Source organism: Aquarana catesbeiana, linkage group LG07, assembly GCF_042186555.1.
Source record: "Aquarana catesbeiana isolate 2022-GZ linkage group LG07, ASM4218655v1, whole genome shotgun sequence".
NCBI lineage: Eukaryota > Metazoa > Chordata > Amphibia > Anura > Ranidae > Aquarana > Aquarana catesbeiana.
Window position 1 is genome coordinate 239,606,178 of NC_133330.1, and position 26,040 is coordinate 239,632,217.

Below are 26,040 nucleotides of genomic sequence, written 5' to 3' on the forward strand. Positions count from 1 at the left end.
CTGTACACTCTGCTTTAGATTTACCTTCAGTTATGTAGTACAAGGGCCTGCCTGACCGGATACAAATTGGAAATTGTTTAGGTTTGACCTCATGTGGTTTTTGATGAATCTAAAGGATGTATGGCCAGCTTTAGTTGCAACTATTCTTATCACCATTCCAGAAACAGAACCTGTTTCCATTCAGTCTGCTAGAATAGATGATATTGCTGTGACACCTCTGGCTGATGTATTTATGGTGAATGCTGTGTTTTACAGGGCCGCATTCTAAGACAGTTTATTCTGTGTCCGCTGGAGGGTCCAAGTTACCTGACATGACTCCTGAAATGCAGCTTCAGGTACGCTATTTTGCTAGCTGTGTGCAGTTGCCTGGCTGTGATCACTATGTTCTATATTCTGCCCTGCGAAGTGTAGTGTCATTGCGCTTATCTAAACAACATTAACTGTTTTTGACATTTTAGGTTCTACAGTCAGCTCTTTTCACATTTGATTTAATGGAAAGTGTCCTAGCCAGAGTTGAAGAGCTCATTGAAGTGAAACTAAAATCTGCACCAGAGGAGAAAATTGGGTCAAGCAAAGATGTTTAGCTTGTTCTGTTCTGTATTTATCATCAACTCTTAGGCAATAAAAATTTTATATGAAGAAGATTTAGCTGATTTTCACTATACGTGTTCAGTTTTCTGAAAGTAGTTTTAAAATAAATATGCATTATATAGGGTTCATCTAAAATCAAACTTTATTCAGAAATGCTACAAACAAAGGAAGTAGACCGATTTCAAAGCAAACCCACAGTGGTAATGATTGGCTGTATTACGATTTAAAGAGAAACTATTGATTTTAACAGTAATCTTCCCATAAATCCTTATGTGCAGAACTGTCATCAAGTGATACTCCATGGTGTTCCATTTTTGTTCTTTCTCTTGCAGCTACATTAAAGGCTATGTAGGGAGCCTGATGAGGGGTGGAGGAGCTGGGTCAGCAAAGACTAATTCAATACTCCCAGAATAGGAGGGGACTATGATGTCCCAGGAGTGATGGGGCTGTGCTAGAGAGTTGGCTCTTTCTGGATTAGCCGCATTTGCTAGAAAGTTCAAAAGATGCATTGCAGGTAGAAAAAAACGTTGAAAGGAAAAATGCTCCAAGTAAGCATTTAAAGGTTTTTCTGTGTGGTCATCTGCAATTTTTTACGTTGGTAACAGGGTTCTACTAAATGACATTGTAACACCACAACCTTGGTTATTTTCAAAAGCATCTGCCAGGCTAGAAATATCACTTGTGAGGCAGCTCCCATGGAAAATACAGAACCATGTATTTCCCATTTTTCAGACGTCGCATAATTGCAGCTCAGGCTGCAGAAAGAAACATTTTCTACTGTTCAATTAAATAAAACGATCACACTGAATTTACTATATAGCTACATAAGGTAGATACCGTGTTTACTGACCTTTAGCAAAGCTAATGGTGAATGCTACAGGAATTGTGTTGCTGATCTAAACTTGACATAACATGGGCATGTTAACAACAAATAAATTAATCAAACATGCATTTAAACAAATTATATGTAATTAAAGCAGGTAATGAATGACGCACTTTCGATGAGCCATATATCACATCTGGTTAAGTGTTTTCCATGCTGGGCTATTTTCCACAATGTGCATCTTGGCCTGCAGAAGCCTGTCCAAAATGTTTTCAATATGAGGTTTGCATGTGGCCTGTGAAAGAGTCAGCACAGATCAAATTATGTTTTTTTTTTTTTAAAGATATACTTACCAAAAATTTAAAAGTCAAACTTTAAGAGCATACAGGTGGAACAGCCCTACCATGGCTTGTGTTCTTAAAGAAGATGAAGGGCTTGCATTAAGTATACATGAACCCAATCCAGGGGCGGATCCAGAGCCTAGTCTCGGGAGGGGCACTGGCAGAAAATACACTGACTTTCTCCCCCCCCCCCCGGGCCAGTAACAGTACTGTCACGAGGGAGTCTCACTCACCTTCGTGTCTGGCTGGCCTGCATCAGTCCGGAGGAGGAGACAGCGGCGGCTCACAATGCTTCTCTCCCCCGCGCTGTAGCTGCCATGTTCAGGCGCAATCACGGACAGGCCAGCTCTACACGCCTCACGTGACCCCCCATACGCCCAATCAGAGGGCGCCGGACACTGAACATGGCGGCCGGGGACACAGGAAGATAAAATTAGGAGGCAGCAGCCAGTGACACATACTGGCGACCCCTAAATGTCACGCCCGGGGCCACGGTACCCTCCACGCTAGGAGCTCACTCACCTGCCAACTCCCGCTGACTGGCCCGCCCGCACACTCGTCCCTGGGCCCTGACTGGCCTGTTCATCACACTAATTTCTCAGAGGGGGCAATTTCCCCTTTGCGCCCCCCCCCCCCCCCCCATGGATCCGCCCCTGACCCAATCCCCTATAAGGCTTCATGTACACGGGATGTTTTTACAACCACTCCTGAACTATTTACCTTGACAGATAGTAACCCACGTTTAGAACGTTTACATGCTGCGTTTGCGTTTAAAAAAAATTATTTTTTCTTCAAAATAACTAAAAATGAAAAACGCCTGTAAATGAAACGCGGCTAAACTCAAGTTACCATGTTTAGCGATTGAAATGCCACTAAACTCAGCTTTTGCACCCATTTTTTGCATTCCAAAAAAGCCTCGAAACGACTGTAAATGACCCTGTGTACATGTACTCATAAGATAACAGAGGCAAGTTCAGGAGCAGTTGAAAAAAAAAAAGTGTACATGAGGCCTAAGCGTTAACATGTTCAACACTAATTTCACACTACCTAGCTAAAACTAAAATGCAAAAAAAACATAACAAAAACACACACTTACTAGTCCATGCAGTCCAGCATTGCCTTCATTTCAGGCAAAAGTTTTCCTAGAATCACTCTGCCTCTGTGCTCCCATCTTAAAACAAGATCCAGCTAATGTGCAGATATGCTACAGCTCTCTATGAGGTCCCATATACCTTACGGAGAACCATAGCATGTCTGCGCATACACAAGTTGTTGCATTGAAATATGACTTTCTGGGATGTTTGACGTCCATCCTAAAAGGCAGTGGCTGCCCAGCCTATGTTATCCTTGCCTGCATGAGTAATAAAGTGCTAATATTAAAGTGTTTTCTGTAAAGGGGAATACCAGACACCCTAGCAATCCCCACTGTACTTACCTAGGGTTGCCTATCTGTCAGCTCCCTCACAGCCACTCCAGGGATTTGAAATCTTTGCTCTTCTCCATCAGCGCTTCCAGGGCGGACCAGATGGCTTCTGATTGGTCAGCTTCTGATTGGCTGATTTCAAGCACACGGCCATTGTTAGACACTCTTCCCAATTCAAAAGCTGTACATGTGCAGAAAAGAGTTTCCAATTGTGTAGCCCCTTTTTATATCATATGCTGGGATACTACAAAATAGGCACTGAGCTTCCTTGGAGGACAATTAAAGAGGTTATCAAAGAAGAAGGTTTATCAGCCCAGGTCCTGGAAATATGCCTGTATGTAGACATTGAGAATATTTCACCCAGTCTTCATGGGTGACAGAAAAAGCCTACAGGTATGGCATTTGTAATAAACAATGTTTTCCAAACAATACATTATAGTTTAAAGTACTGGGTCCCCTTTTCCTCATGGGCCAGTTTATGTAAAATCTGCTTGTAATGTGCTGTTTGAGAACTTCCTAAGGAGAGCAGCCAGACTACTTGATAGGATGAACCCAGCTCCTGTCAGGTTACCATCTCAAGAAAGCTATAGCGGCTAGCTGTAACATGCTTGTAAATGCTGAATGGTGTAAGTGCTACTTTTGGGGGGGGGGGGGGGACGCAATTGAGGCTTCGTGAATAAGACAGGTCAACTTTTTCCGATATAGGCACAAGAGCAAACATGAGAACCAAAATGTTACGTGGGTGGTTGCAGGAAACCCACAAGGCCCCCCCGCAGGTGGAAGACAGGTTCTTCCATCGTACACCCATAATCCAAAACGTTTTAAACAATATCGCAAAACCGTCATGAAATATTCTTCAAACAATTAAACTTTTATCTTGTAGACTGCAGTTACTCCTCTCCATTGTCAGAACACAATGCATTCTTTTATGGGTAATATGACTCCTACTACCGATTGTTTGTGGACAATAAGTAGAGTAAGGGGTAAAATGGGGGAGAGTGGAAAAAAAGAAAAAAAAAAAACGTGAGAAAAGTAGAGACAAAAAGGAGCCGAGTCCGTCTGGGAGTCTTAATGCCAAACGTTTCTGGAATCTGCAAGTAGGCAAACCAAGGAGACCATATTTTGTCAAAAATATGTTGTCTATCTCGCAAGACACTATCCATTTTTTTCATTTAGCATTATCCAAGTTAGATTACGCTTCATTAGGGCTATGTCCATAACTTGACTTTTCCAGGCGGTTGTAATAGCAATTTTGTCTGCCAGGAACATGAAACATTAAGGCCTGTGTGTGCCTTGGGACATTTTCGACTGGTTTACGCAGTAGGGCAATGCTCACATCTTTAATAATATTGACCAACGTAACTGAAAGAATTAAAAAAAAAAAAAAAAAAAAAAAGAGTGCACTCTCATCCAAAAATGGTGCACTTAAGGTCCACCATGTATGTAAAGGCATGCCTATCTGGCCACGTTCTCTGAAGCGGGAGGCTGAGGCATTCTGGTACTAGGTACCATCTAGCATGTAGTGTGTAGCTAGCCTCAACCAAAGTCACGTTTAAAACGTCTTTGTGAATCCGTGTGCTCCATTTGTGCCAGTCCTCTGCCTCAAGAGATCTATCCGGGTCCCTCTCCCAGGCCAAATGATAATTCAACTTGACCATAGGGTTGGAGAATAGTTAGTCTCTCTCTCAAGAGACCTCCTGCATGCACCTATTTCCAAATTAGTGCATGCTGCTAGGTCTAGGCTGGATTGTTGTAATGATTTAAAAAAATTATAGATTTGCTGTAGATGGAAACTTTCCGAGTGGGGCATCTCCAGAATGTTAACGAAGGGTGATAGAAAACATAACCCTCTATGGTCAATATAGTCCCCAATGCAATAAAGACCCTTGTTTAACCACCAGTCAAAGCCTACAATCTTGGTGGAAACAAGGGGTTGCCAAAGAGGCGCCACTGCTGAGTGTGGCGAACCTAAAGGCCATCTCCTACAACCCCTGTCCCATAGATGAATAGAGTGGGAAAGCATAGGGCATAATATTGCAAGGGAGTCCAAAGTACCAGGTCCATTGCAAGCGGGAACAAACTTGGGCCTCTAAGGACACCCAGTCTGGCCTATAATGTTTGCTATGTGGTTGATACAGTTGAGTTATTTGTGCCCCCATATAATATTTCCTAAAGTCTGGCATTCCCAAACCTCCCATTTCCTTACATCAGCATACATGATGGGTCATGCTATTCTGCTGTCCTTAGTACCCAAGATATAATGGAAGATTTTTGATTGAAATTGCCGCATTGCGTTACCAGGGACCTGGATGGGCAAAGCTCTGAAATAGTACAATAGACTGAATAGGACTGTCATCTTTATTGAGGATATTCTCCCCATCCAAGACAAGCTCACATCGGACCATGCCTTCACATCCTCAAAGTTTAGTGAATAATGGCAGGTAGTTTGTCTTATAGAGTGATGAAACGTTAGGTGTACTCCTAGATATGCCAGGGATGTTTGCTGCCAAAGGAAGGGATATTGACTCTGAAGACTCTGCAGTATCCATTCAGGCCGGTTAACATTCATGGCCTCCGATTTATATAAATTTACTAACAAACCCGAGATTTTCCCAAAGCAATCCAAAAGGGACAGCAAATTCGGCAGAGTGGTATGTGGGGAAGCGATGAATAAAAGTTAGTCATCTGCAAATAAGGTGCACTTGTGGCTCCTACCACCACTCTATACCCTGAATGCTGGTGGATGGCTATTGCTAGGGTTTCAATGGCTATAACGAACAGGAGGGGGGGATAGAGGGCATCCCTGATGAGTGCCCAAAAAGATGGGAAATGGGTCCGATTTGTGACCGCACAATACAATCTGGGCTGTAGGAGAGCTATATAGGGAGTGTAATGAAGCTATAAATTTAGGACTGAACCCCCATCACTCCAGGACCCGGAAAAGGCAGGGCCAGGAGAGAGAGTCAAAAACTTTGCAAATATCAATAGACAATAGCATCCCAGCCCTAGCTGCCCCCCCATCCCAAGATGAATGCAAGATTGATATTAAATCTATCGCCCTCCGAATCTGGTCAGCAGCTTGTCAATGTGGCAGAAAGCCCACCGAATCTGAATTCATGTATCCCTCCAAGAATGTTGACAATCTGTTTGCAAGGATTTTGGTGAACAGTTTCAAATCAGTATTGATTAAAGAGATTGGGCGGTAGTATGGCAGGTTAATTCTAATAAACGTCCTGATGCTGGGATGTAATCGTGCAACCTTTCCTTATTTTAATTATACAGATGGTACTTTGTGATGAAATAGAGCCAAAACTAAGGGCCACTTCACACCTTTTAAGTCTGTTGTGGTGTGCTTGCAGGCTACTGTTGTGCATTGGTGTGCCTATTCTTAATGCCACCACACACAGAACCTTGGGTCACAGTGCATTGTGGTTACGAATAGGTGTGAAGCCAGCATAACAGTTTTGACAACACAGAGCTACTGAAATAGCAGCTACTCCCAAGGATTGCAAGGTTGGATAGGTACCTCTATACACAAAAAAAAGGAATTACGAATGAACACATCTCCCTCCACAATGGGCCTTTGCTTGCTATAAATGTAGGTAGGTCTAATGACCGCCACGATGAACAAACCTAATAATGTTGCTAGGATATATGAGGAATTAGTGCATTTGTTGTGAAATTACTGACTTGACCTTGATCACTTATATAAAATCTATTTTAATGATCATGTTGTTCATCTCAGCCCTTATTCCAGCAATCAGTGGAGACTTGCTCAATCTCATGGATTTCAAATTCAGCTATTGTATAGCAGGGTTGGCATATTAATCAGAAAAAAATAGGAAAATAAATATGGCATACTTACCTTGACCACCGTTAACATGCTTTTAACAACATCTGCATTATTGTGCGCAGGAATGATTCGCAAATTACTTCCAAGGAATCTGCAGATATATAAATAAGCAATTTTAAGTTACTTATAATAGGTGGATTCAAAAATTCTGATATGGATGAAGCAACATGGAAAGAATTGTTTGTGCCAAACAGTCTATTTTCTGTTCATTGTATAAATTATGTATCTATGAGGACATTTTATGACAAATACAAAATAACACATCTGCTATTTCAAGAAAATAAAATAGATTTTCAGTCTACAGTTGGATCTTCCATAGTATCAAAGCCACAGGAAAATGAGTCCTGGGCCTAAGAGTTTTGAATTAGGGGCCCTTTCCTTTTATTTTTGGATATGTATAGAGACATGTTCAGCATAAACGTTTGTCACACTTGATATAGAGGGAAATATATATATACATATACACACACACATATACACACACACACACACTCGAATATAAGTCGATCCAAATATAAGCCGAGGCACCTACTTTTACCACCAAAAACTGGGAAAACTTATTGACTTGAGTATAAGCCGAGGGTGAGAAATGCAGCAGCTTCTGTAAGTGGAATAAGAGGGTCAACAATGCCCATCTGCAGCTGCATGCCTCCCTGTGTCCATTGCATGCCTACCTGATCAGCCCGTGTCATGCAGTCAGACGACAGCCATCCAGTGTACAAAAGCCATGCCGCCGCCGCCGCCTCCTCCTCATCCTTGATAGGCGGAACACTCAATTTCCCAGCAGTCAGTGTTCCACCTATCACGGACATCCTCTCGTCCTTGTCCGTGGGATGAGGATGTCTGTGATAGGTGGAACACTGAATCACTGCTGGGAAACTGAGTGCTCACCTATCACGAACGAGGAGGCAGCGCGGCTTTTGTATACTGGTCGGCTGCCATCTGAGCATGACATGGGCTGATCAGGTATACAGAGATGGCAGTGACTAGAGTATAAGCCGAGGGGGGCACTATCAGCACAAAAAAATGTGCTGAAAAACTCGGCTTATACTCGAGCATATATCTCTCTCTCTAGATATATATATATATACACACATATAAATATAAAAGATTATAGTTGACAGTCTGCAGATAAATTCAATGTGTTTGGGTATAAGGTTCCCATTTATCAGGGCTTGGGGGGGATAGACAGTAAAAACAACTGATAAGTATCTTGTCCGATAATATAAATATACAAGTATAAATAGCACAGGCTGTTACATTAATATGGATAACTCACTGAGATAGTTAATGCATGTAATAGTTCCTAGTATTCCTTCCTTAGCAGCCATTAACCAAAGAGACTCTTGAAGCAAGGATCTCTCTATGGCTAGTAAAGAACAAGTTTAGGATAGGTGGTGGTTATGCTACACCCTTGGGCCCGCTTACTGCTGCAGCTCCTTCATCCAATGTGTATTTTGTAGAAACACATTTCTTGGGGAGCTTTTTTGCTGCATCTGCACATACATTGGTCCAGCTTATGAAACTCCTGCCTAGATTGTGCAAGGGTAATGCACCCAGCACAAGCCCACTGTTTCAGAAACTGGCAGTAAAAATGTGTTAGGTTGTAACTGGCAATGCAATTACCATGTTAAGTCCAACAAGTACTTTAGAAGTTGGCAGATTGGTTAGCCTACTAGACTCCTATAATTTTCCAGGACTCCAACAGCAAGACCTTCACACCTGACCCCATGGGTTCACCACCTGCTGCAATCATTGATTAAATTGTAGTCATGGTTGTTCTAGGTCAGTGACTCGAAGAATGGAACCAATGCATCAGAATGAATGGCAGTCAGCTAGCACTTTCAGAAGGTCCTCAGCAAAGGTAGCCCCCAAAGTATTGTTATGGGTTCAATTGCTCAAGACTGATGGGCAGGAGATATCTGCTCATAATTACATGAAGAGATAAGTCTCTCTGTATTGGAAGCCCCCATGCAGCTCTCTGCTGCACATACAGTACTGCACTGAGGTGGCTAAGAAAGTGCCAATGTAAACCTAGCCAGCAGGCTCTGCTTCTGAGGGCTCCTCAACTGACCATCTGAGGGGGTTTTTTTTGGTCAAAGTTTTCTTTGAGCAACTCAACAGAACATAAAATCTAACCAACGATGCCCAAATTTCTGCATACATGTATATACATAAATGTATTTGTATAGATAAATAGATTCTGTGCATAGTAGACTTAGATGGCTCATAATTATCTAAAAATCCATGCACATAAATGAATGCGTTTGGAGCACAGAAGCTAACCCCATGTTTATAAGCAATACAAAGCAATTGAAAGTGATTCGAAATGTAAATCTTTACCTCAGCTGAATGCTGAACATTAGGTCCCATTCCTCTGGTCCATGGAGAGCTGCCACTATTACCAAGAAGCTGTTTCGATGAACAGATATAAACTGCTGTATTCTATCATATACCATTTCTTTAGTTGTATCAAATAGCTCCTGAGCGTTTGCCAACAAAAAGGCGATTCCTTAACACACAGAAAAGTGAAAAATAAATGGCAAATATAACAAGTATCTTATAGGATAAAAACTCATACAAAAGTTTAGCTGTAAACTTAGGATTTTGGCACAAAATTTGAGGATTGTATGGAATTCCCTTCCACTAATCTTTGGAGGATGTTCACCCTTAGGGACCGCAGAAATACCATTTATGTAATCACTATTTTGATACAGTACAATTCAACACAAAGCATTTAAAATGGTAATCTTTCTTTAGGAAACAATTCAAATAAATGTTTCAGTTTACTGATGAAACTAGATCTTTATGCACAGCCTATATGTATATAATTAAAATGAGTTATTGAATCTCCCACTGAGAATATAATCCAACATGATTAAATAGTATTATATTTAGAAAAGCACATTGACATTAGAATGAAAGAAAAGTAAACATTGTTTGCCCCCATCATTACCCTAATTGAGTCAAAGATGAAATGAGAAACCTAAAACACGTGCCTATTCAGAATATTTGTTGTACATATTTCATGAATACGCATATTTAATACACACAATACAAGAGTCCTAGCCCACTATTCATTTTTCACCTTTTTTGATATATTACTGACAATGAATATATTTGCATTAAACCATCTTGCCATTATTAATAGAGGTTCTGATCAGAATATCTACATTATTCTATTTTAATTGTTCTATGATCTTTCTGTCAATTCATTGTCAGATGTTTTACCTCATTTCACATAATGTCTGTAGTGACCTGTTTTCGCCTGTTGTGGGCTTCAATAAATATTATATTTGAAAAAAAATAGAGCACAATACTAAATATCCACAATGCATGCTATAAATAAATCCTCCTCCAAACCTACTGGTGATCCTTTGTTACATCTCAGCTAGCCAGCTTCAGTGTCACAAATGACATCACCAAAGTATGTGGGTGGTTGACTAGCAGCATAATTAATATATTACATACGGTGGGGGAAATAATTTTTTGATCCCCTGCAGATTTTGTACGTTTGCCCACTTACAAAGAAATTAAGGGTCTATAATTTTTATCATAGGTGTATTTTAAATGATAAAGACAGGATATCAACCAAGAATCCAGGAAAAAAATATGTGATACAAATGTGATAAATTGAGTTGCAGTTCAATGAGTAAAATAAAATAATTTGATCCCCTACCAACCAACAATAATTCTGGCTCCCACAGACTGGCTACAGTATGTGGTACACAGATTAGTCCTGTCAATTTAAGAAGGTGCTCCTAACAACAACTCATATGTATAAAAGACACCTGTCCACAGAATCTTTCTTCCATTCAAGCCTCACCATTATGGGAAAGACCAAAAAGCTGTCAAAGAACATCAGGGACAATATTGTTGACCTGCACAAGGCTGGAATGGGCTACAAGACCATCGGCAAGAATTTTGGGAAGGAGACAACTTTTGGAGCGATTATTCGCAAATGGAAGAAATACAAAATAACCATCAATCACCCTCTGTCTGGAGCTCCATGCAAGAGGTTTCCTCATGGGGTAAGGATGATCATGACAAAAGTGAGGGATCAGCCCAGAACTATACCGGAGGAGCTTGTGAATGATCTCAAGGAAGTTGGGACCACATTCTCCAAACAAACCATTGGTAACATAATACGGAAATTTAAATCCCGCAGCGCCCACAGGAAGCCACATGTACAGGCCCGTCTGAAGTTTGCCAATGAACATCTAAATAATTCAGAGAAGGATTAGGAGAAAGTGCTTGCTGTGGTCCAATGAGACTAAAATTTAGCTCTTTGGCATTAACTCAACTCGCCGTGTTTGGACAAAGAAAAATGCTGACTATGACCCAAGGAACATACCTACAGCCAAGCACGGAGGTGGAAACTATATGCTTTGGGCTGCTTCTCTGCTAAATGGTACAAGCGGCCTTTTGCCACATTAAGGGGCCAATGGATGGGCCATGTATTGTAAAATCTTGAATGAGAACCTTCTTTGCTTGCCAGAACACTGAAGATAGGTCGTGGATGGGTCTTCCAGCATGACAATGACCCAAAACATACAAAGGAGTGGTGGTGGGGGGGTTAGTGCTATCCTGGCTGGACAACACTTCCAAATTGTAGCGTTTCCTGATAGCATGGCTTTAAGACCTACTGCAGTCTTAAAAATGTCTTCTCACAAAGCACCTGTGCTCTTTTCTGCTGATGAGTGAGCTCTAGTTTTAGCATTTAGTGACTGACCAGAATTGATGAACGTGGAAGAATAGTGTCTCTGATCCATCATGGTACTCTAGGAGGCACTGAGCCCTAGATGGGACCGCTATACAAGACAAGAAGTTGAATAGATCTTTGTCAATCTAATTCCCAGAAAACCCAAAAGGGCCACCACCTATATCCTTCATGGGTACTGGTAAATAAACCCTTTCTAACGCTTTCCTGGAGTAATTTCAGAACTGTAGGAATTGCATATGAATGCATGCCAATAATACTTTTTAGCCAGGAATAAAAATGTCTTTCAAACTTCTTTCAAACCCTCATCTTAAATTTGATACATGAGACGCCAAAGAATTGTAGCCACGAACTTTAAAGTGCATATAGATATTGGCACATCAAAAATTACCTAAAGACAAAGTTTATTATACAACATTAAAAAACACATGTAAACACCAATACAGGGTTAACATTTTCCATCCAACAAGATTATACATCTTCTTCAGGAGCACATGTGAATAAGAGCCATGTGGTTGAACCCGGTCTTTAAAAAAAAAAAAAAAATATAGATGTTTGACTGCTGGAACAAGATTAGTGCAAAACGTAATTTCCAAGAGGGGGGCACAGGAGAGCAACAAGAAAAGCCAAAAGAACACCATAAACAGATTGCCCAGCCCAAAATATCTGTCCTAACAAGTCTCCCAAGGTCCAAAAAAAAAAAAAAATCCAATAAATCAATACAGGGTCCAGGGTGTAATCAGTCATATACAGGGCCTTGAAAAAGTATTCATACCCCTTGAAATGTTCCACATTTTGTCATGTTACAACCAAAAACGTAAATGTATTTTATGTGTTAGAACAACACAAAGTGACACATAATTGTGACATGGAAGGAAAATGATAAATGGTTTTCAAACTTTTTTTTTACAAATATATCTGTGAAAAGTGTGGCGTGCATTTGTATTCAGCCCCCCAGAGTCAATACTTTGTAGAACCACCCTTCACTTTGTCTTTTGGGGATGTCTCTACCAGCTTTGCACATCTAGAGAGTGACATTTTTGCCCAGTCTTCTTTGCAAAATAGCCCAAGCTCTGCCAGATTGGATGGAGAGCTTCTGAACAGCAATTTTCAAGTCTTGCCACAGATTCTCAATTGGATTTAGGTCTGGATTTTGACTAGGCCATTCTAACACATGTATGCTTTGATCGAAAACCATTCCATTGTAGCTCTGTCTGTATGTTTAGGGTTGTTGTCCTGATGGAAGTTGAACCTTTGCCCCATTCTAAAGTCTTTTGCAGACTCTAACAGGTTATCTTCTAAAATTGCCCTGTATTTGGCTCCATTAAGCTTCCCTGTCCCTGCTGAAGTAAAGCACCAACAAAATAATGCTGCTACCACCATGTTTCACATGGTGTGTTCAGGGTGATGTATGGTGTTAGTTTTCTGCCACACATAGCGTTTTTGCTTTTAGGCCAAAAAGTAAAATGTTGGTCTCATCTGACCAGAGCACCTTCTTACACATGTTTGCTGTGTCCCCCACATGGCTTCTCACAAACTGCAAACAGGACTTCTTATGGCTTTCTTCTTGCCACTCATCCATAAAGGCCAGATTTATGTAATAGTTGTCCTGTGGACAGATTCTCCCACCTGAGCTTTGGATCTCTGCAGCTCCTCCAGAGTTACTATGGACCGCTTGGCTGCTTTTCTGATGAATACTCTCCTTGCCTGGCCTGTCAGTTTAGGTGGATGGCCATTTCTTGGTAGGTTTGCAGTTGTGCCATACGCTTTCTATTTTCGGATAATGGATTGAACTGTGCTTTGTGTGATGTTCAAAGCTTGAGATTTTTTTTTTTTTATAACCTAACCCTGCTTTAACCTTCTCCACAACTTTATCCCTGACCTGTCTGGTGTGTTCCTTGGCCTTCATGATGCTGTTTGTTCATTAAGGTTCTCTAACAAACCTCTGAGAGTGTAACAGAACAGCTATATTTATATTGAGATTAAATTACATACAGGTGGACTTTGCTAATTAGGCGACTTCTGAAGGCAATTGGTTCCACTAGATTTTAGTTAGGGGTATCAGAGTAAAGGGGGCTGAATATAAATGCACGCCACACTTTTCACATATTTATTTATAAAAAATGTTGAAAGCCATTTATATCATTTTCCTTCCACTTCACAATTATGTGCCACTTTGTGTTGGTCTATCACATAAAATCCCAATAAAATACATTTATGTTTTTGGTTGCAAAATTACAAAATGTGGAAAATTTTAAGGAGTATGCATACTTTTTCAAGGCACTGTATCAGTTGCGTGTTCCTGCAAATACAGTACTGTGCAAAAGTTTTAGGCAGGTGTGAAGAAATGTTGTAAAGTCTGAATGCTTTCAGAAATATATATTTTAGTTTTTTTGTGTATCAATTTACAAAATGCAAAGTGAGCGAACAGAAGAAAAATCTAAATCAAAACAATATTTTGTGCGACAACCCTTTGGCTTCCAACCAGCGTCAATTCTCCTAGGTGCACACAGTGCTTGTGCACACATGAAGGAACTCGGCAAGTGCTAGAGCATGCAGGAGGCATGCGACCGGGAGGACGTCATATGACGTCCACCCAAGATGGGAGAGCACCCACTCAGCTGTCATTTTGCTATAGGCTGGGCAGGAAACAGTTAAAAGACGGGGTTCAACCACATTGATCTTATTTACATGCTTTCCTAAAGGTGATTTAAAATGCTTTGAGCTGACGTGGATTGCTAGATGAAAAAGATATGTGAACCCTGTGTTTGACATGGGGGGGGGGGGGGGGGGGAGTGGTTTATTTACTAAAGGTAAATCCACTTTGCACTACAAGTGCAGTTGCTGTAGATTTGAGGGGGGCATAAGAGGAAAAATAAAAAAAACTTTTTTTTGCTTGTAATTGATTGGATGATAAAATCAGCAGAGCTTCCCCTCATTTCAGATTTTCCCCTGCACTTGCAGTGCACTTGTGGTGCAAAGTGGATTTGCCTTTGGTAAATCAACCAGATGGTGTTTATCTGTGATTTTAAGATTGTATAATAAACTGTTTTATGTCATTTTTGATGTGGTACCAATATCTATATGCCCTTTAAAGTCCGTGGCTACAATGTTTTGGTGTTGAAAATCCTTCTCAGCCTCCAGGCCATCAGGCAGAAGAGCTGAGAATTCAAATGAAACACTGGTCCCTGTGATAATAAATTTAGACTGTTCTGTAGAATTCAGGGAGAGATGACTTGATAGCAGAGACCCAACTCTTTTCTGGACCCATGAGGCTATCCAAAATACATCTGCATGGTCCTGGATGATGCTCCTGATCACTAGCGGTAGCAAAGACATTGCAAAACCCTACCTGAACAGCCCTCCTAGCCATTATAAACCTACCCACCTGCCTAAGATGTACAATAACCAAGAAACTAAAATTCCCACAAGCCCTGGAAGAGATGTGTTTGTTTCATAAAACATTTGTGATACACACAGAAAAATGGCAAGGCATGCATGACCCAAAAGACATTGCTCTTCCCTCTGGTGAAACAGAGCTAAGGTAGGTGGATCCATGGATGGACATAGGGGAATCAACCAGCCACAACATGTAGCCACCTCATGTGAATCCACCATTACAAGATAAGGCAAACAAATAACTGAAAGTCTACAATTCAAGTACGTCAGTTTGATGAAGCATTCCCCTACACATAGATATCACAAAAATTCTTATGTAAACAGCAGATTCTCATCTTGTTATAAGCAGGATACCTTTTTTTATACAAAGCTTGCTATATGAATAGAGAACTTACATTTACAACATCTAAATTCTTTAAAGGCAAGACTACCTAACATTATACTGAGTTGAAAAGCCTTGCTAAGAGCCCAGTAACCTAAAGCAATAATCAAAAAGGTACTTGGTATAAGCTTATCTTTAGAAACACAGCTCAGAGTAGAGGTGGACCCCAATCTAACCTGCCCAGGAGGCTTCATTGTTCCCTGATGGCTCTCCACCATTCTCCATAGAGGGGGGGGATTCATTAGCAGGCTTGCTGTCTGGGCCCTGGGCACAAAGACTAGGACCTACAGCAGTACATCCTCCACTTCTGCAGCCTGTAGTATTCACTACCTCAATCCCACCCTGATGTTAGCCCCTTTCAGCAGTCAGAGCCCAGAATAGAAGTGGAGAACAGGAGTGTGGATGCCTATGCTTTTTATTGGCTTGGAAGAAGTGCCCATTCTGTGCACCGAGAAGTTTGTCCTCATCATCTGAGGCTGGAACAGAGCGAGTGCTCCTTGGCCCCCCCAGAGGGACTACTGGCAATCAGTGCCACTACTGCATAAGGAACATGTAAAAAAAAGGACGGGCAGCTGGAGTTACCTGCATCAGTCGAGCAACAAGGTCCAGCATGTCTTCAGGAAAAAAAAAACCCAGGTAAGCAACCTGACCAGGAACACAGGCACACCAGGACCCAACTACGTGAGGGGTGCTCGACAACTACAATTATCAGAGCCAGGGGGAACAATACAAACATGACAAAGTCCTGGAAGGTCGTAAACACAAAACTACTGAGGATCAAGGGAAGGGAGGGTCTTTTTAATCTTTCTAGCTGTCCTGGAAGATAATTTGGGGAAGATAATTTCCTGCACATTTAATTGGTCCTTTGCTTTTCCCACAAGTATGCATAGAGTTTAATGTAGATTACAGGCTTCTTTTATTCATGGCCAGATTCTGTTTCAGGGTGGTTCCTTTCTCATGCAGCATCCTATGAAGTCACTCTAGCATGCAGGGCCAAGAGTTGTCTCTCCCACACAATGTGTGTCAAAAGAAACACACAGCCCATAGCCTAGGATTGGAAGGGACTCCTCTGCTTCTCCCCCCTTCTCCTGGGCAAAAGGCTGGATCCAGATTAAATGTTAACTCTTTCCTGTGAAGACTAGAATTTCAGGAAAGCAGCACAGAGAGAAGGAGCCAGCTGCACTGAAATTTGTAAACTGCAAGTGCCTGGTAAGAATTTTAACAATACGTTTACCAGTGAATGTATATTTCATTGTGCTCAGTGTGTTAAACACTGAGGGTTTATTACTACTGTATTTTAACAATTAGATTGATAAAAGTGATGGCAAAGATTACATTAAAGAGGAACTTCACTCTGGTTTTAAAAAATAAATTCAACAGTTACAAGCCCTGTAGCTGTTGTCTCATAACAAGCAAGTACTTCTCAGCTCACAAGTTCAGTACTGTCTTCACCAAAGCTGATTCTTTTTTGGGCTTCGGACCTCTGGCACCGCCATCTTGGATATGGGAGCCAGCTGTAACTTCATAAGTCTCACAGCCGACTCCCCACTGTGCATGTGAGAGGCATGTCAGCACTATAACTGGTCCCACATGTTACACATCTCAGGAGCTTGATGAGGGAGTTTCAGGCCAAGCTAATGTAATTCTCCTCTGGGCCAGAATTGTGGAAGTGGAACGGGTAGCTGTCACAAAAATGTACCCCATTCCAGAAAATAAAACATATCGAATTTGTTGAAGGGGGGAGAGGGGGGAGGGGTGGTACTTTCCCTTTTTCAGAAAAAGTTGGTTATCTGCAATAAAGTTTGATAAACTCCTTCCAATGGGTATAGCCCACCCCAGGGATTGTTTTATTTTATTTTATTTTTTTTTAATTCTAACCTTTTTAAAAAAAAAAGTAAACTATGCTTTATATCATTGAAAATTGTCATCCATGAGCTTAACATGACTAATTGGGGTGCAGATTTGTTATTCTTTATTTTGAATTTCATACAGTCATGCAATACGTGTGACACAGACAACTGTGGAAGCGCATATAGGCAAGAGGAATATGAGAACAAATAATTTTGATGCCACTTCCATCCAACCATGTATAAAAGTAAAAGTAGTAACTGGCACCATCCTATTTGTGGTGCACTCTTTCTCCAATTGAAGAGTTACTTTTGACATGAGTGGACCCAGTTTTGATTTTGCACTGGGACCCTGTTGGCATTCGCTACAATTCAGAAAGAGGGGCATAATTAGAAATCACGGGGCACCATAGCAAAATGTTGTATGGGCCCCCCCTCCCACAAAAAAATGTCGGGGCTTAAATTAAATAGTGGGCGTGGCTCAAAGGGGCGTGGTTCGAGTCTGAGATGAATGAGGGATGAAAGAAGGAAAGAAGGAAAGAAGGAAAGAAAGAAAAACAGGCCCAGATCCTACACCACAATAGCAATATATGTATTCCAGAAAGTTTAACAATCAACAGATAAAGATACTGCAAACACCTGGTGTTGGCGCTTCAATCACCCTCACCTGTGCCCAATGCAGCATGACCAGTGCCCAATGTGGCTTGTGTGTTCCCAATGCAGCGTGGCCTGCCCATGCCCAATACAGCCTCACCTGTGCCCAATACTGCCTCACCTGTGCCCACTTATGCCCAATGCAGCGTGTCCAGTGCCCAATGCAGCCTCACCTGTGCCCAATGCAGCGTGGCCTGCCTGTGCCCAATGCAGCGTGTCCAGTGCCCAATGCACCTTGCCCACCTGTGCCTAATGCAGCGTGACCTGCCTTTGCCCAATGCAGCCTCACCTGTGCCCAATGTGGCCTGCCTGTTCCCAATGTGGCATAGCCTGCCCATGCCCAATACAGCCTCACCTGTGCCCAATGCAGCGTGACCCGTGCCCAATACAGCCTCACTTGTGCCCAATGCAGCGTGACCCGTGCCCAATGCAGCCTCACCTGTGCCCAATGCAGCCTCAATACTGCCTGTGCAGAGAAAGAGGAGAGCCAGTGGTGGAACAACCGGGGAGGATGAGGAATGCATACTGCAGCCCTCAAATGGCTGTTGTTGAGCGTGGGGCTGCCTCAGAGTGGGGTGCGAGCAGCGCCCGCACAGTCCCCCAGCCAGGGGAAGTGAGGAGAGGAAGAGGCGAGCTGTCCCTACGAGCAGAGAACTGTAAGAGCTTTCATTTGAATTTTCTGTGTTCCCGGGGCTCCCTGTCACATAGCCCCACCTCTTGGCCCGGAGCCTTTGATGATGTCACATGTCCCGCATTGGACCGGCGCTCTGTCTATCAAAGGCACCGGGGCCAAGAGGTGGGGCTATGTGACGGTGAGCCCCGGGAACACAGGAAATTCTAATGAAAGCTCTTACAGCTGAGCTCTCTGCTCGTACGGACAGCTTGCCTCTTCTTCTCCTCACTTCCCCTAGGTTGGGGGAACCGTGCGGGCAGTTCTCGCCACACCCGCAGTATGCATTCCTCATCCTCCCCATGGGCCCCTCTCGGTTGCGGGCCCCATAGCGACCGCGTGGCTCGCTATGGCAGTAGTTCCGCCACTGTTCAGAAAGTCTTGTTTTAGCTAAACTGCCTTTAACTTTCATGTTAATTGAAAGCATTGCTTGCATGAATCTGCCTATGCATTAAGACCTTAAGCTGGCACCTGCTCCTGACCTGACAGGAGCATCAGGCGTGAGCCCAAGTTGCCCACCAATAATTGGTAATGGAGGCAGAATCTTACCCGCGCTGCCACTGAAATTTCCCTGACTTGGATTGAATCTATTGAAATAATGTAATGGCAAGCTAAACCATTGCAGGGCTTTCAATGATACTATTTAGTACGTACTGTAACAGTACAGTGGTACCATGGCAGGGAAAGGTCCATATATGGAGGAGAAAGGGAAGCACTATTTGGACACTCAATTTTTAAACAGTCTTCTACTTACCAGACAGTGGAAAAATTACAGATCCCCTTTGCACAGATTCTGAAAAACGCACTTTATGCTGTTGGTTTTGCAAAAATGTTGCTACCTCATGATCCTGCAAGAGCAACTATATATGCTTATTATGTATACCATGAAAGTAAAAAAATAGCTGTATTTTATCTTGTTTGATATAGTTTTCTAGGTAACCCAAAAAACATAAGAGACAAGTGTAAAACATATTCTTCAGTTCGCAGGCTAAACAGAAAGGGCTTCACACAAAAAATTCTCCTCGGACAATTTGTTACATTATAGAGCACTACTAAATGCACAGTTGTGCATCATAAAAAAATAGTGTTTCCACAAATATTCATAGTTACAAAACAGTTCTTGATTTGTGTGAGTTATACATTTTCCACATTCATTTTAAACCAGGGCCAAGGCAGAAGAGGCACAAGCCTTGGGTGCCTCTTTGTCTTACACTGTGCAAGGCTGGGCTGTCAAACACTTACACTGGGAGATTGCGGCTTTCCCTGAGTAACCTGGGGCATTTCACTCAAATATTGGTGCCCGCTCTATAGCAGAAGCTCTGTGTGCACAACACCCAGATGTCATAAAGCTCTGATGATTACACAGAGGACTGATTTCTCCCTGTGTAATCTGCAGGACTGAGCTTTCAGTTTGACAGCTTGAGTCCTGGTCTGCATTCATTTATGAATGAAAGTTACTATTGTATTCATGAATTACTGTGCAAAAAACAAAAAAATGTTTTTAAAATATTTTGGCCCTTTATTAACTTTAGTGAACACCAGTTTTTATTTATTACCATCATCCTTCCCACTTCCCTTAGGCTGCATTCACACCTGAGCGACGTGTTGGCGTTTTTGTCGCTTTTCCAACATGCCAGCATAGGTCAGCCCATTCACTTGAAACTGCTGCCCTACAAGTGACAAATGTACAAAAGGAGCTCATGTGCCATTTTTTAGCAGTGAACCAAGAGCGTTTTTGCACGTGACAAAATGCGGGACTACTACTTATGTTTCAGGTCCCATTAAGCAATAATGGCACCTCAAGCACAATGCGTGTTTCCCACAATTTTTCCCTGTTTCTTATTAATGTAAATGAGGTCTTTTTTTTGTGTTTCTTAATTATTTGTATGTGTTAGTTTTTGTAGCAATAAATAAAACAACTGGGGGTGCACTTTGGCATGGGTGCCAGAGAACCTTTTCCCGACACTGCATCTACACAATCTATAGATCGAGATCTCTGCATGTGTTTTTTTTCACCGACTGATAAGTTAAATAATTAACGTTTTTTTTTCCCATAGGTTACTACTGAATATTTTTAAACGCTCAGAACTCAATCACAAAACCATGATGTTTTATTAAATATTACTCGTAGGAGGTAACCTAAAGATTGCCAACCCTCTTTTGTTTTGCTTTCATCCCCACTTACCAGCCATACAGGGTTTTTTTTCACCTGCCAGCGAATCCAGCGCTGGCCTGCTGTAATCTGCTGCCACAAGCTAAGGCTGGCCATAAATGGATTGTTTTTTTTTTTGATCAGCCAGTGGGGTGATCAACAGATTCCTCCATGTCACACTAGTGGGCCGATTGCAGACTTGCCAGAAACAAGATCAATAAAAAAGAAAAAAAAAACACAAACAAAAGCTCCCCTACTACTATGAGTTGGCTCCCTTATTAGCTGGGAAAAGAATGGTATTTTTCTACCCAGTTTAGCCCTGTATAGCGATCCTGTTGGCAAGATGGCGCAAGTGTCAGCAGACATGTCATATCATCTGGAAACTAACACCTGTAATCTAAAGCTGTGCATCTGAGCAGCTGGATTTTGTGTGCCCTGAGAAGCCTATAACCGCCTGAACCAAACTCATGATCAATAGGAGCTTACAATTACTTTAAAAAACATGTGTGTTATAGCTACTGAAGGGGGAACAGTGCTAGACTCCACTTGCTTGAGCACTGAGTAGCAGTTTGGTTGAGGCCCAGTAAGATGGTGGAGATCAATTAAAGTGTTAGCAGTATCCTAAAGTGGCAAAACAAAACTTTAACATTGTGAAGGGGGATATAATATATTGTGGGGGGCTATGAGGTGGGGCGGTCATTGTAATGTGGTTCTCAGTATGCCTATAATGTGAGGGTCTTTGAGGAGGATGCAGTGTAATATGGAGGGCTCTATCAGTGTAATGAGGGACTATGGAGGAAGACCTGTCAAGTCACCCAGAAAACCTTGGAGTCACAAAAGATTTCAGGGTGGCCTCCCTGTAGTTTGAGAGAATCATGCTGTTTTGGGATGTTGAGTGTTGGAACGCTGTTTAGACTGATTTCCAGCACCCGGCTATGCAATTACACTGGACTGTGCAGGCACAGTAATTTCAGTCACAGCAAAGTTCTGTTCAGAGAGGAGAGGCAAAGTAGTGTGGGAGAGTGATCTGATCTGAAGTTATCCACTGGACGTCATTGCTGGGCTAGAGCTTATTTTATGATACGAACTCACAATAATTGGGCTTATTTTATCCCACTGATCCCCAATGAATGGGCTTATTTTATCCCACTGACCGCCAGCGATTGGGCTTATTTTAGTCCCAATGACAACAATGATGGGACTTATTTAATTCCCTTGACACCAGTACAGCCCTTATTTTATCCAATATTGCTGATTGAGGCATATTTTGCTCCCTAGAAAAGGAACAATGGGAATTATTTTACTTAACCGCTTCAGCCCCGGAAGATTTTACCCCCTTCCTCTCCAGAGTGTTTTTTGCGATTCGGCACTGCGTCGCTTTAACTGACAATTGTGCGGTTGTGCGACGTGTCTCCCAAACAAAATTGATGTCCTTTTTTCCCCACAAATAGAGCTTTCTTTTGGTGGTAATTGATTACCTCTGCGATTTTTATTTTTTGCGCTATAAACGAAATAAGAGCGACAATTTTGAAAAAAAAAACGCATTATTTTTTTACATTTTGCTATAATAAATATCCCCCAAAAATATATAAAAAAAAATTTTTTTTCCTCAGTTTAGGCCGATCGTATTCTTCTACATATTTTTAGTAAAAAAAAAAATTTTTTAAAAATCGCAATAAGCGTTTAATGATTGGTTTGCGCAAAAGTAATAGAGTTTACAAAATAGGGGATAGTTTTATGGCATTTTTATTAATTTTTTTTTACTAGTAATGGCAGCAATCAACAATTTTTATTGTGACTGCGACATTATGGCGGACATGTCGGACATTTTTGACACATTTTTTGGGACCATTGTCATTTACACAGCAATCAGTGCTATAAAAATGCACTGATTCCTGTGTAAATGACACTGGCAGTGAAGGAGTTAACCACTGGGGGGCGGGGAGGGATTAAGTCAGTACTAGGGAGTGATTACTAACTGTAGGGGGGATGGGCTAGCAGTGTCACTACACTTATCACTGCTCCTGATGACAGGGAGCTGTGATCAGTGACACTTGTCACTAGGCGGAACGGGGAGATGCTGTTTACATCAGCATCTCCCCGTTCGTCCTCTCCGTGAGGCGATCGCGGGTATCCCTGCGGCGATCGAGTCCGCGGGACCCGCGACCTGACTCACAGAGCTCCCGGCCGGCGGAGCGTACTCAATGGCACGCGTACATCAGCGTGCGCCGGTCGGGAAGGCGTTAAAGTGTCATTGAACCCACTTCATTAAAAACTATCAATAAATAGTGTATTACATGCTGTTTATACTCACTCAGTCACTATGGGATTTGTTTTCTGTATTCTGCAAAAAACTGGTTGATCCTGCTGTTCTCCATCTCCCCCTCATGCCCATGTTACCACTGCATAGCAGTGTTGGCAGCTAGTGCACATGCTCCGTTTTCAGTGTATTTTCTACCCTGAACATTTCCTCTCCATCACATCTGAGCAGCCCATGCGACTACTGGAGGCGCGCATCTTCACTAGTCTCACGATTCGATTTTCGACTATCCTGTCAACTATTCAATTTTAGTTTGCGATGCATCCGAACTCCATTTTTTTAATTCTATCTGCTCTTAAAAAAAACAAACACAAAAAAAAAAAAACACTCCCTACACGTAACAAAGTCTGAACACAGACAACACTAATACATACTAAATGGTACAGCCGCCTCTGTTTTTTTAATCCATCCCGCACTGTGTAAATGTTAGTGTAAACTGATGCCTCTAATCTTCCTCATCTCCGATCTTTTATGGCCGGTCACGTGCCCTCTGTCCGCTCTCATCTTCTGATCTAAAGGCTACAGCGGCCGGTCACGTGACCTCCCCCGGGGGTACGTCAGAGGGGATTTCAGCCCCTCCCGCCGTAGCCCTTGCATCAGAGGAGGAGAGCAGCCAGAGATCATGTGACTGGTCATAAAACGATTGGAGATAAGGTAGAGGCATTGGTTTACACTAACACTTACACAGTGTAGAATGGATTCATTAAAAAAAAAAAAAAAAAAAAAAAAAAAAAAAAAAAGGGGCTGGCAGTGATTTTTTTTTAAACTTTAGAGTACGCTGGGAGGGCTCTCCCAAGAGAGGCAGGGCATGCTGCAATAATGTAATTTGTGCAATCACGATGCAGCTGTTCAGCGATTATTTTCAATACCCCTAGTGACTATAGGGTCACAAATGTGGGCGAATACACAGTGGTAAATGACAGCCCGCTCCCTCCCTCCTCCATGCCCACTAACAAACTAAACACAATGAGGGCAGTATATTACATGTAGATTAATGGCGGCTTCATCTCCTTATTATTCTAAGACACAGCCTGTGACTGGCAGAAATCCACTCACATCATGTTATTGCCAAAAAAATAATAGGATTTTTTCGTCATACTTACCTGTGAAATCCTTTTCTTGAGTACATCATAGGACACAGTGTTAGGCTAATATTCATTACCTGCTGGGTTATACTTCATCTCCAGGTGCATGGACACTGGTAGACCAAAAAAAGGTCTTTAGACAGGAAGTGATCCCCTATATAACCCGTCCCATATAGAAAGTACTTCAGTTTTGTAGCAAGAACTGAATACTCAAAAAGAAGGGAGGGACCTCTGTGTCCCAAGATGTACTCAAAGAAAAGGATTCTACAGGCAAGTATGACGAAAAAATCCTATTTTCTTTTTCATACATCATGGGACACAGAGTTAGGCTAATAGTCATTACCTGCTGGGACATCCCAGAGCAATAGCCTTGAGGGGAGGGAGACACCCTGCCAAACAATAGCCATCAGACCTTATACGGCAGCCCGCAGTACACTGCAGCTGAAGGCCGAATCCTCGGCTGCTCGAACATCCACTTGATAAAATTTTGTGAACGTATGCACTGAAGACCAGGTGGCAGCCTTACAAATCTGAGCCACAGATACCTCCTGGCGAAAAGCCCAAGAGGTTCCTACACCCCTGGTAGAATGAGTCCCAAGGACACATAGGTGACCTAATGGGGGCAATCAAGCGAGTTGCCCCCTGCATAGAGGTTCGGATCAGTGAATGGGAGTCTAAAGGCCTTTGGAAGAATACTAATAGGGCTGAAACTTGACCTCTGATTGTACTCAAAGCCAATCTGATTTCCACAGCTGACTGTGGAAAAGAGAATTCTCCCAATCACGTATTTCCAAGGATGCAATTTTTTGGCTTTACACCAAGCAATATAAGTCTTCCAGACCTTATGATAGATCTTCCTAGTGACAGCTTTTCTAGCATTCACTAGGGTAGACACCACTGGTCCCGAGATGCCACGGTCCTTTAACACCCTGGCTTCAAAAGCCATGCCATCAATTTTAAAGACTGTAAATTGGGGTGGAATGAAGGACCTTGAGACAGTAGATCGGGGCGACATGGAATCGTCCATGGCCCGTCTATTGTCAGTCCCACAATCTCCGGGAACCAGGGCCTTCTGGGCCAGGCTGGTGCCACCAGAATGACTGGAACTCCCTCTCTCCGAATCCTGCGCAACAAATGTGGAAGGAGAGGGATCGGAGGGAAAGCATAAACCAGGGAGTACTGGCTCCATGGAACTATCAGAGCAACTGCTCCGATTGCCAGAGGATCTCTTGTTCTGGACACAAACTGCTGTAGCTTGTTGTTGAACCTGGATGCCAGTAGGTCAACCTCTGGCCATCCTCAACATTGGCAAATTTCCTGGAACACCCCTGGGTGTAGGGTCCATTCCCCCAGGCAGATCTGCTGGCTGAGATAATCTGCCTTCCAGTTCTCTACTCCCGGGAGATGGACTGCCAATAGAATCAGCACATGTCCCTCTGCCCAGGCTAGTATGTGGTTCACCTCCTTCAGAGCTGAATGACTCCTGGTACCGCCTTGGTGGTTTATAAAGGCCAGTGCAGTGGCATTGTCGGACTGAACCCTGATAGGGCAGTCCTGAAGCTCCGCCGTCCAAGATCGTAGGGCTAGACGTACTGCCCATAATTCCAGGACGTTGATGGGCAGGATCTGTTCTGTCCCTGACCATTTCCCCTGAGCTGTGAGCTCTTATAGGGTCACTCCCCAGCCTGAGAGACTGGCATCTGTAGTCAGTACTCTCCAAGTTACCGGGAGGAAGGATCTTCCCTTTCACAGGTTCTGATCCTACAACCACCAGTTTAGG

General features: G+C 42.5%; 2 protein-coding genes across 2 annotated transcripts in view; one reads left to right on the plus strand and one right to left on the minus strand.

Moving 5' to 3' along the window:
• The window catches only part of GLMN (glomulin, FKBP associated protein), a 113,197-nt gene extending 112,553 nt beyond the window's left edge, over window positions 1-644 (plus strand). Inside the window, exons 18-19 of the mRNA XM_073593148.1 lie at window positions 256-335; window positions 459-644. Coding sequence (XP_073449249.1) covers window positions 256-335; window positions 459-584 — 206 coding nt within the window. The 3' untranslated portion in view covers window positions 585-644. The remainder of the gene's footprint in view (window positions 1-255; window positions 336-458) is intronic.
• Window positions 645-771: 127 nt separating this feature from the next.
• Window positions 772-26,040, minus strand: part of LG07H1orf146 (linkage group 07 C1orf146 homolog) — a 31,053-nt gene continuing 5,784 nt past the window's right edge. Inside the window, exons 3-7 of the mRNA XM_073592026.1 lie at window positions 20,297-20,373; window positions 19,458-19,551; window positions 9,375-9,543; window positions 7,044-7,122; window positions 772-1,709 (exon numbers count right to left, since the gene is read on the minus strand). Of these exons, the coding sequence (XP_073448127.1) occupies window positions 1,605-1,709; window positions 7,044-7,122; window positions 9,375-9,543; window positions 19,458-19,551; window positions 20,297-20,373 (524 nt within the window). The 3' untranslated portion in view covers window positions 772-1,604. The remainder of the gene's footprint in view (window positions 1,710-7,043; window positions 7,123-9,374; window positions 9,544-19,457; window positions 19,552-20,296; window positions 20,374-26,040) is intronic.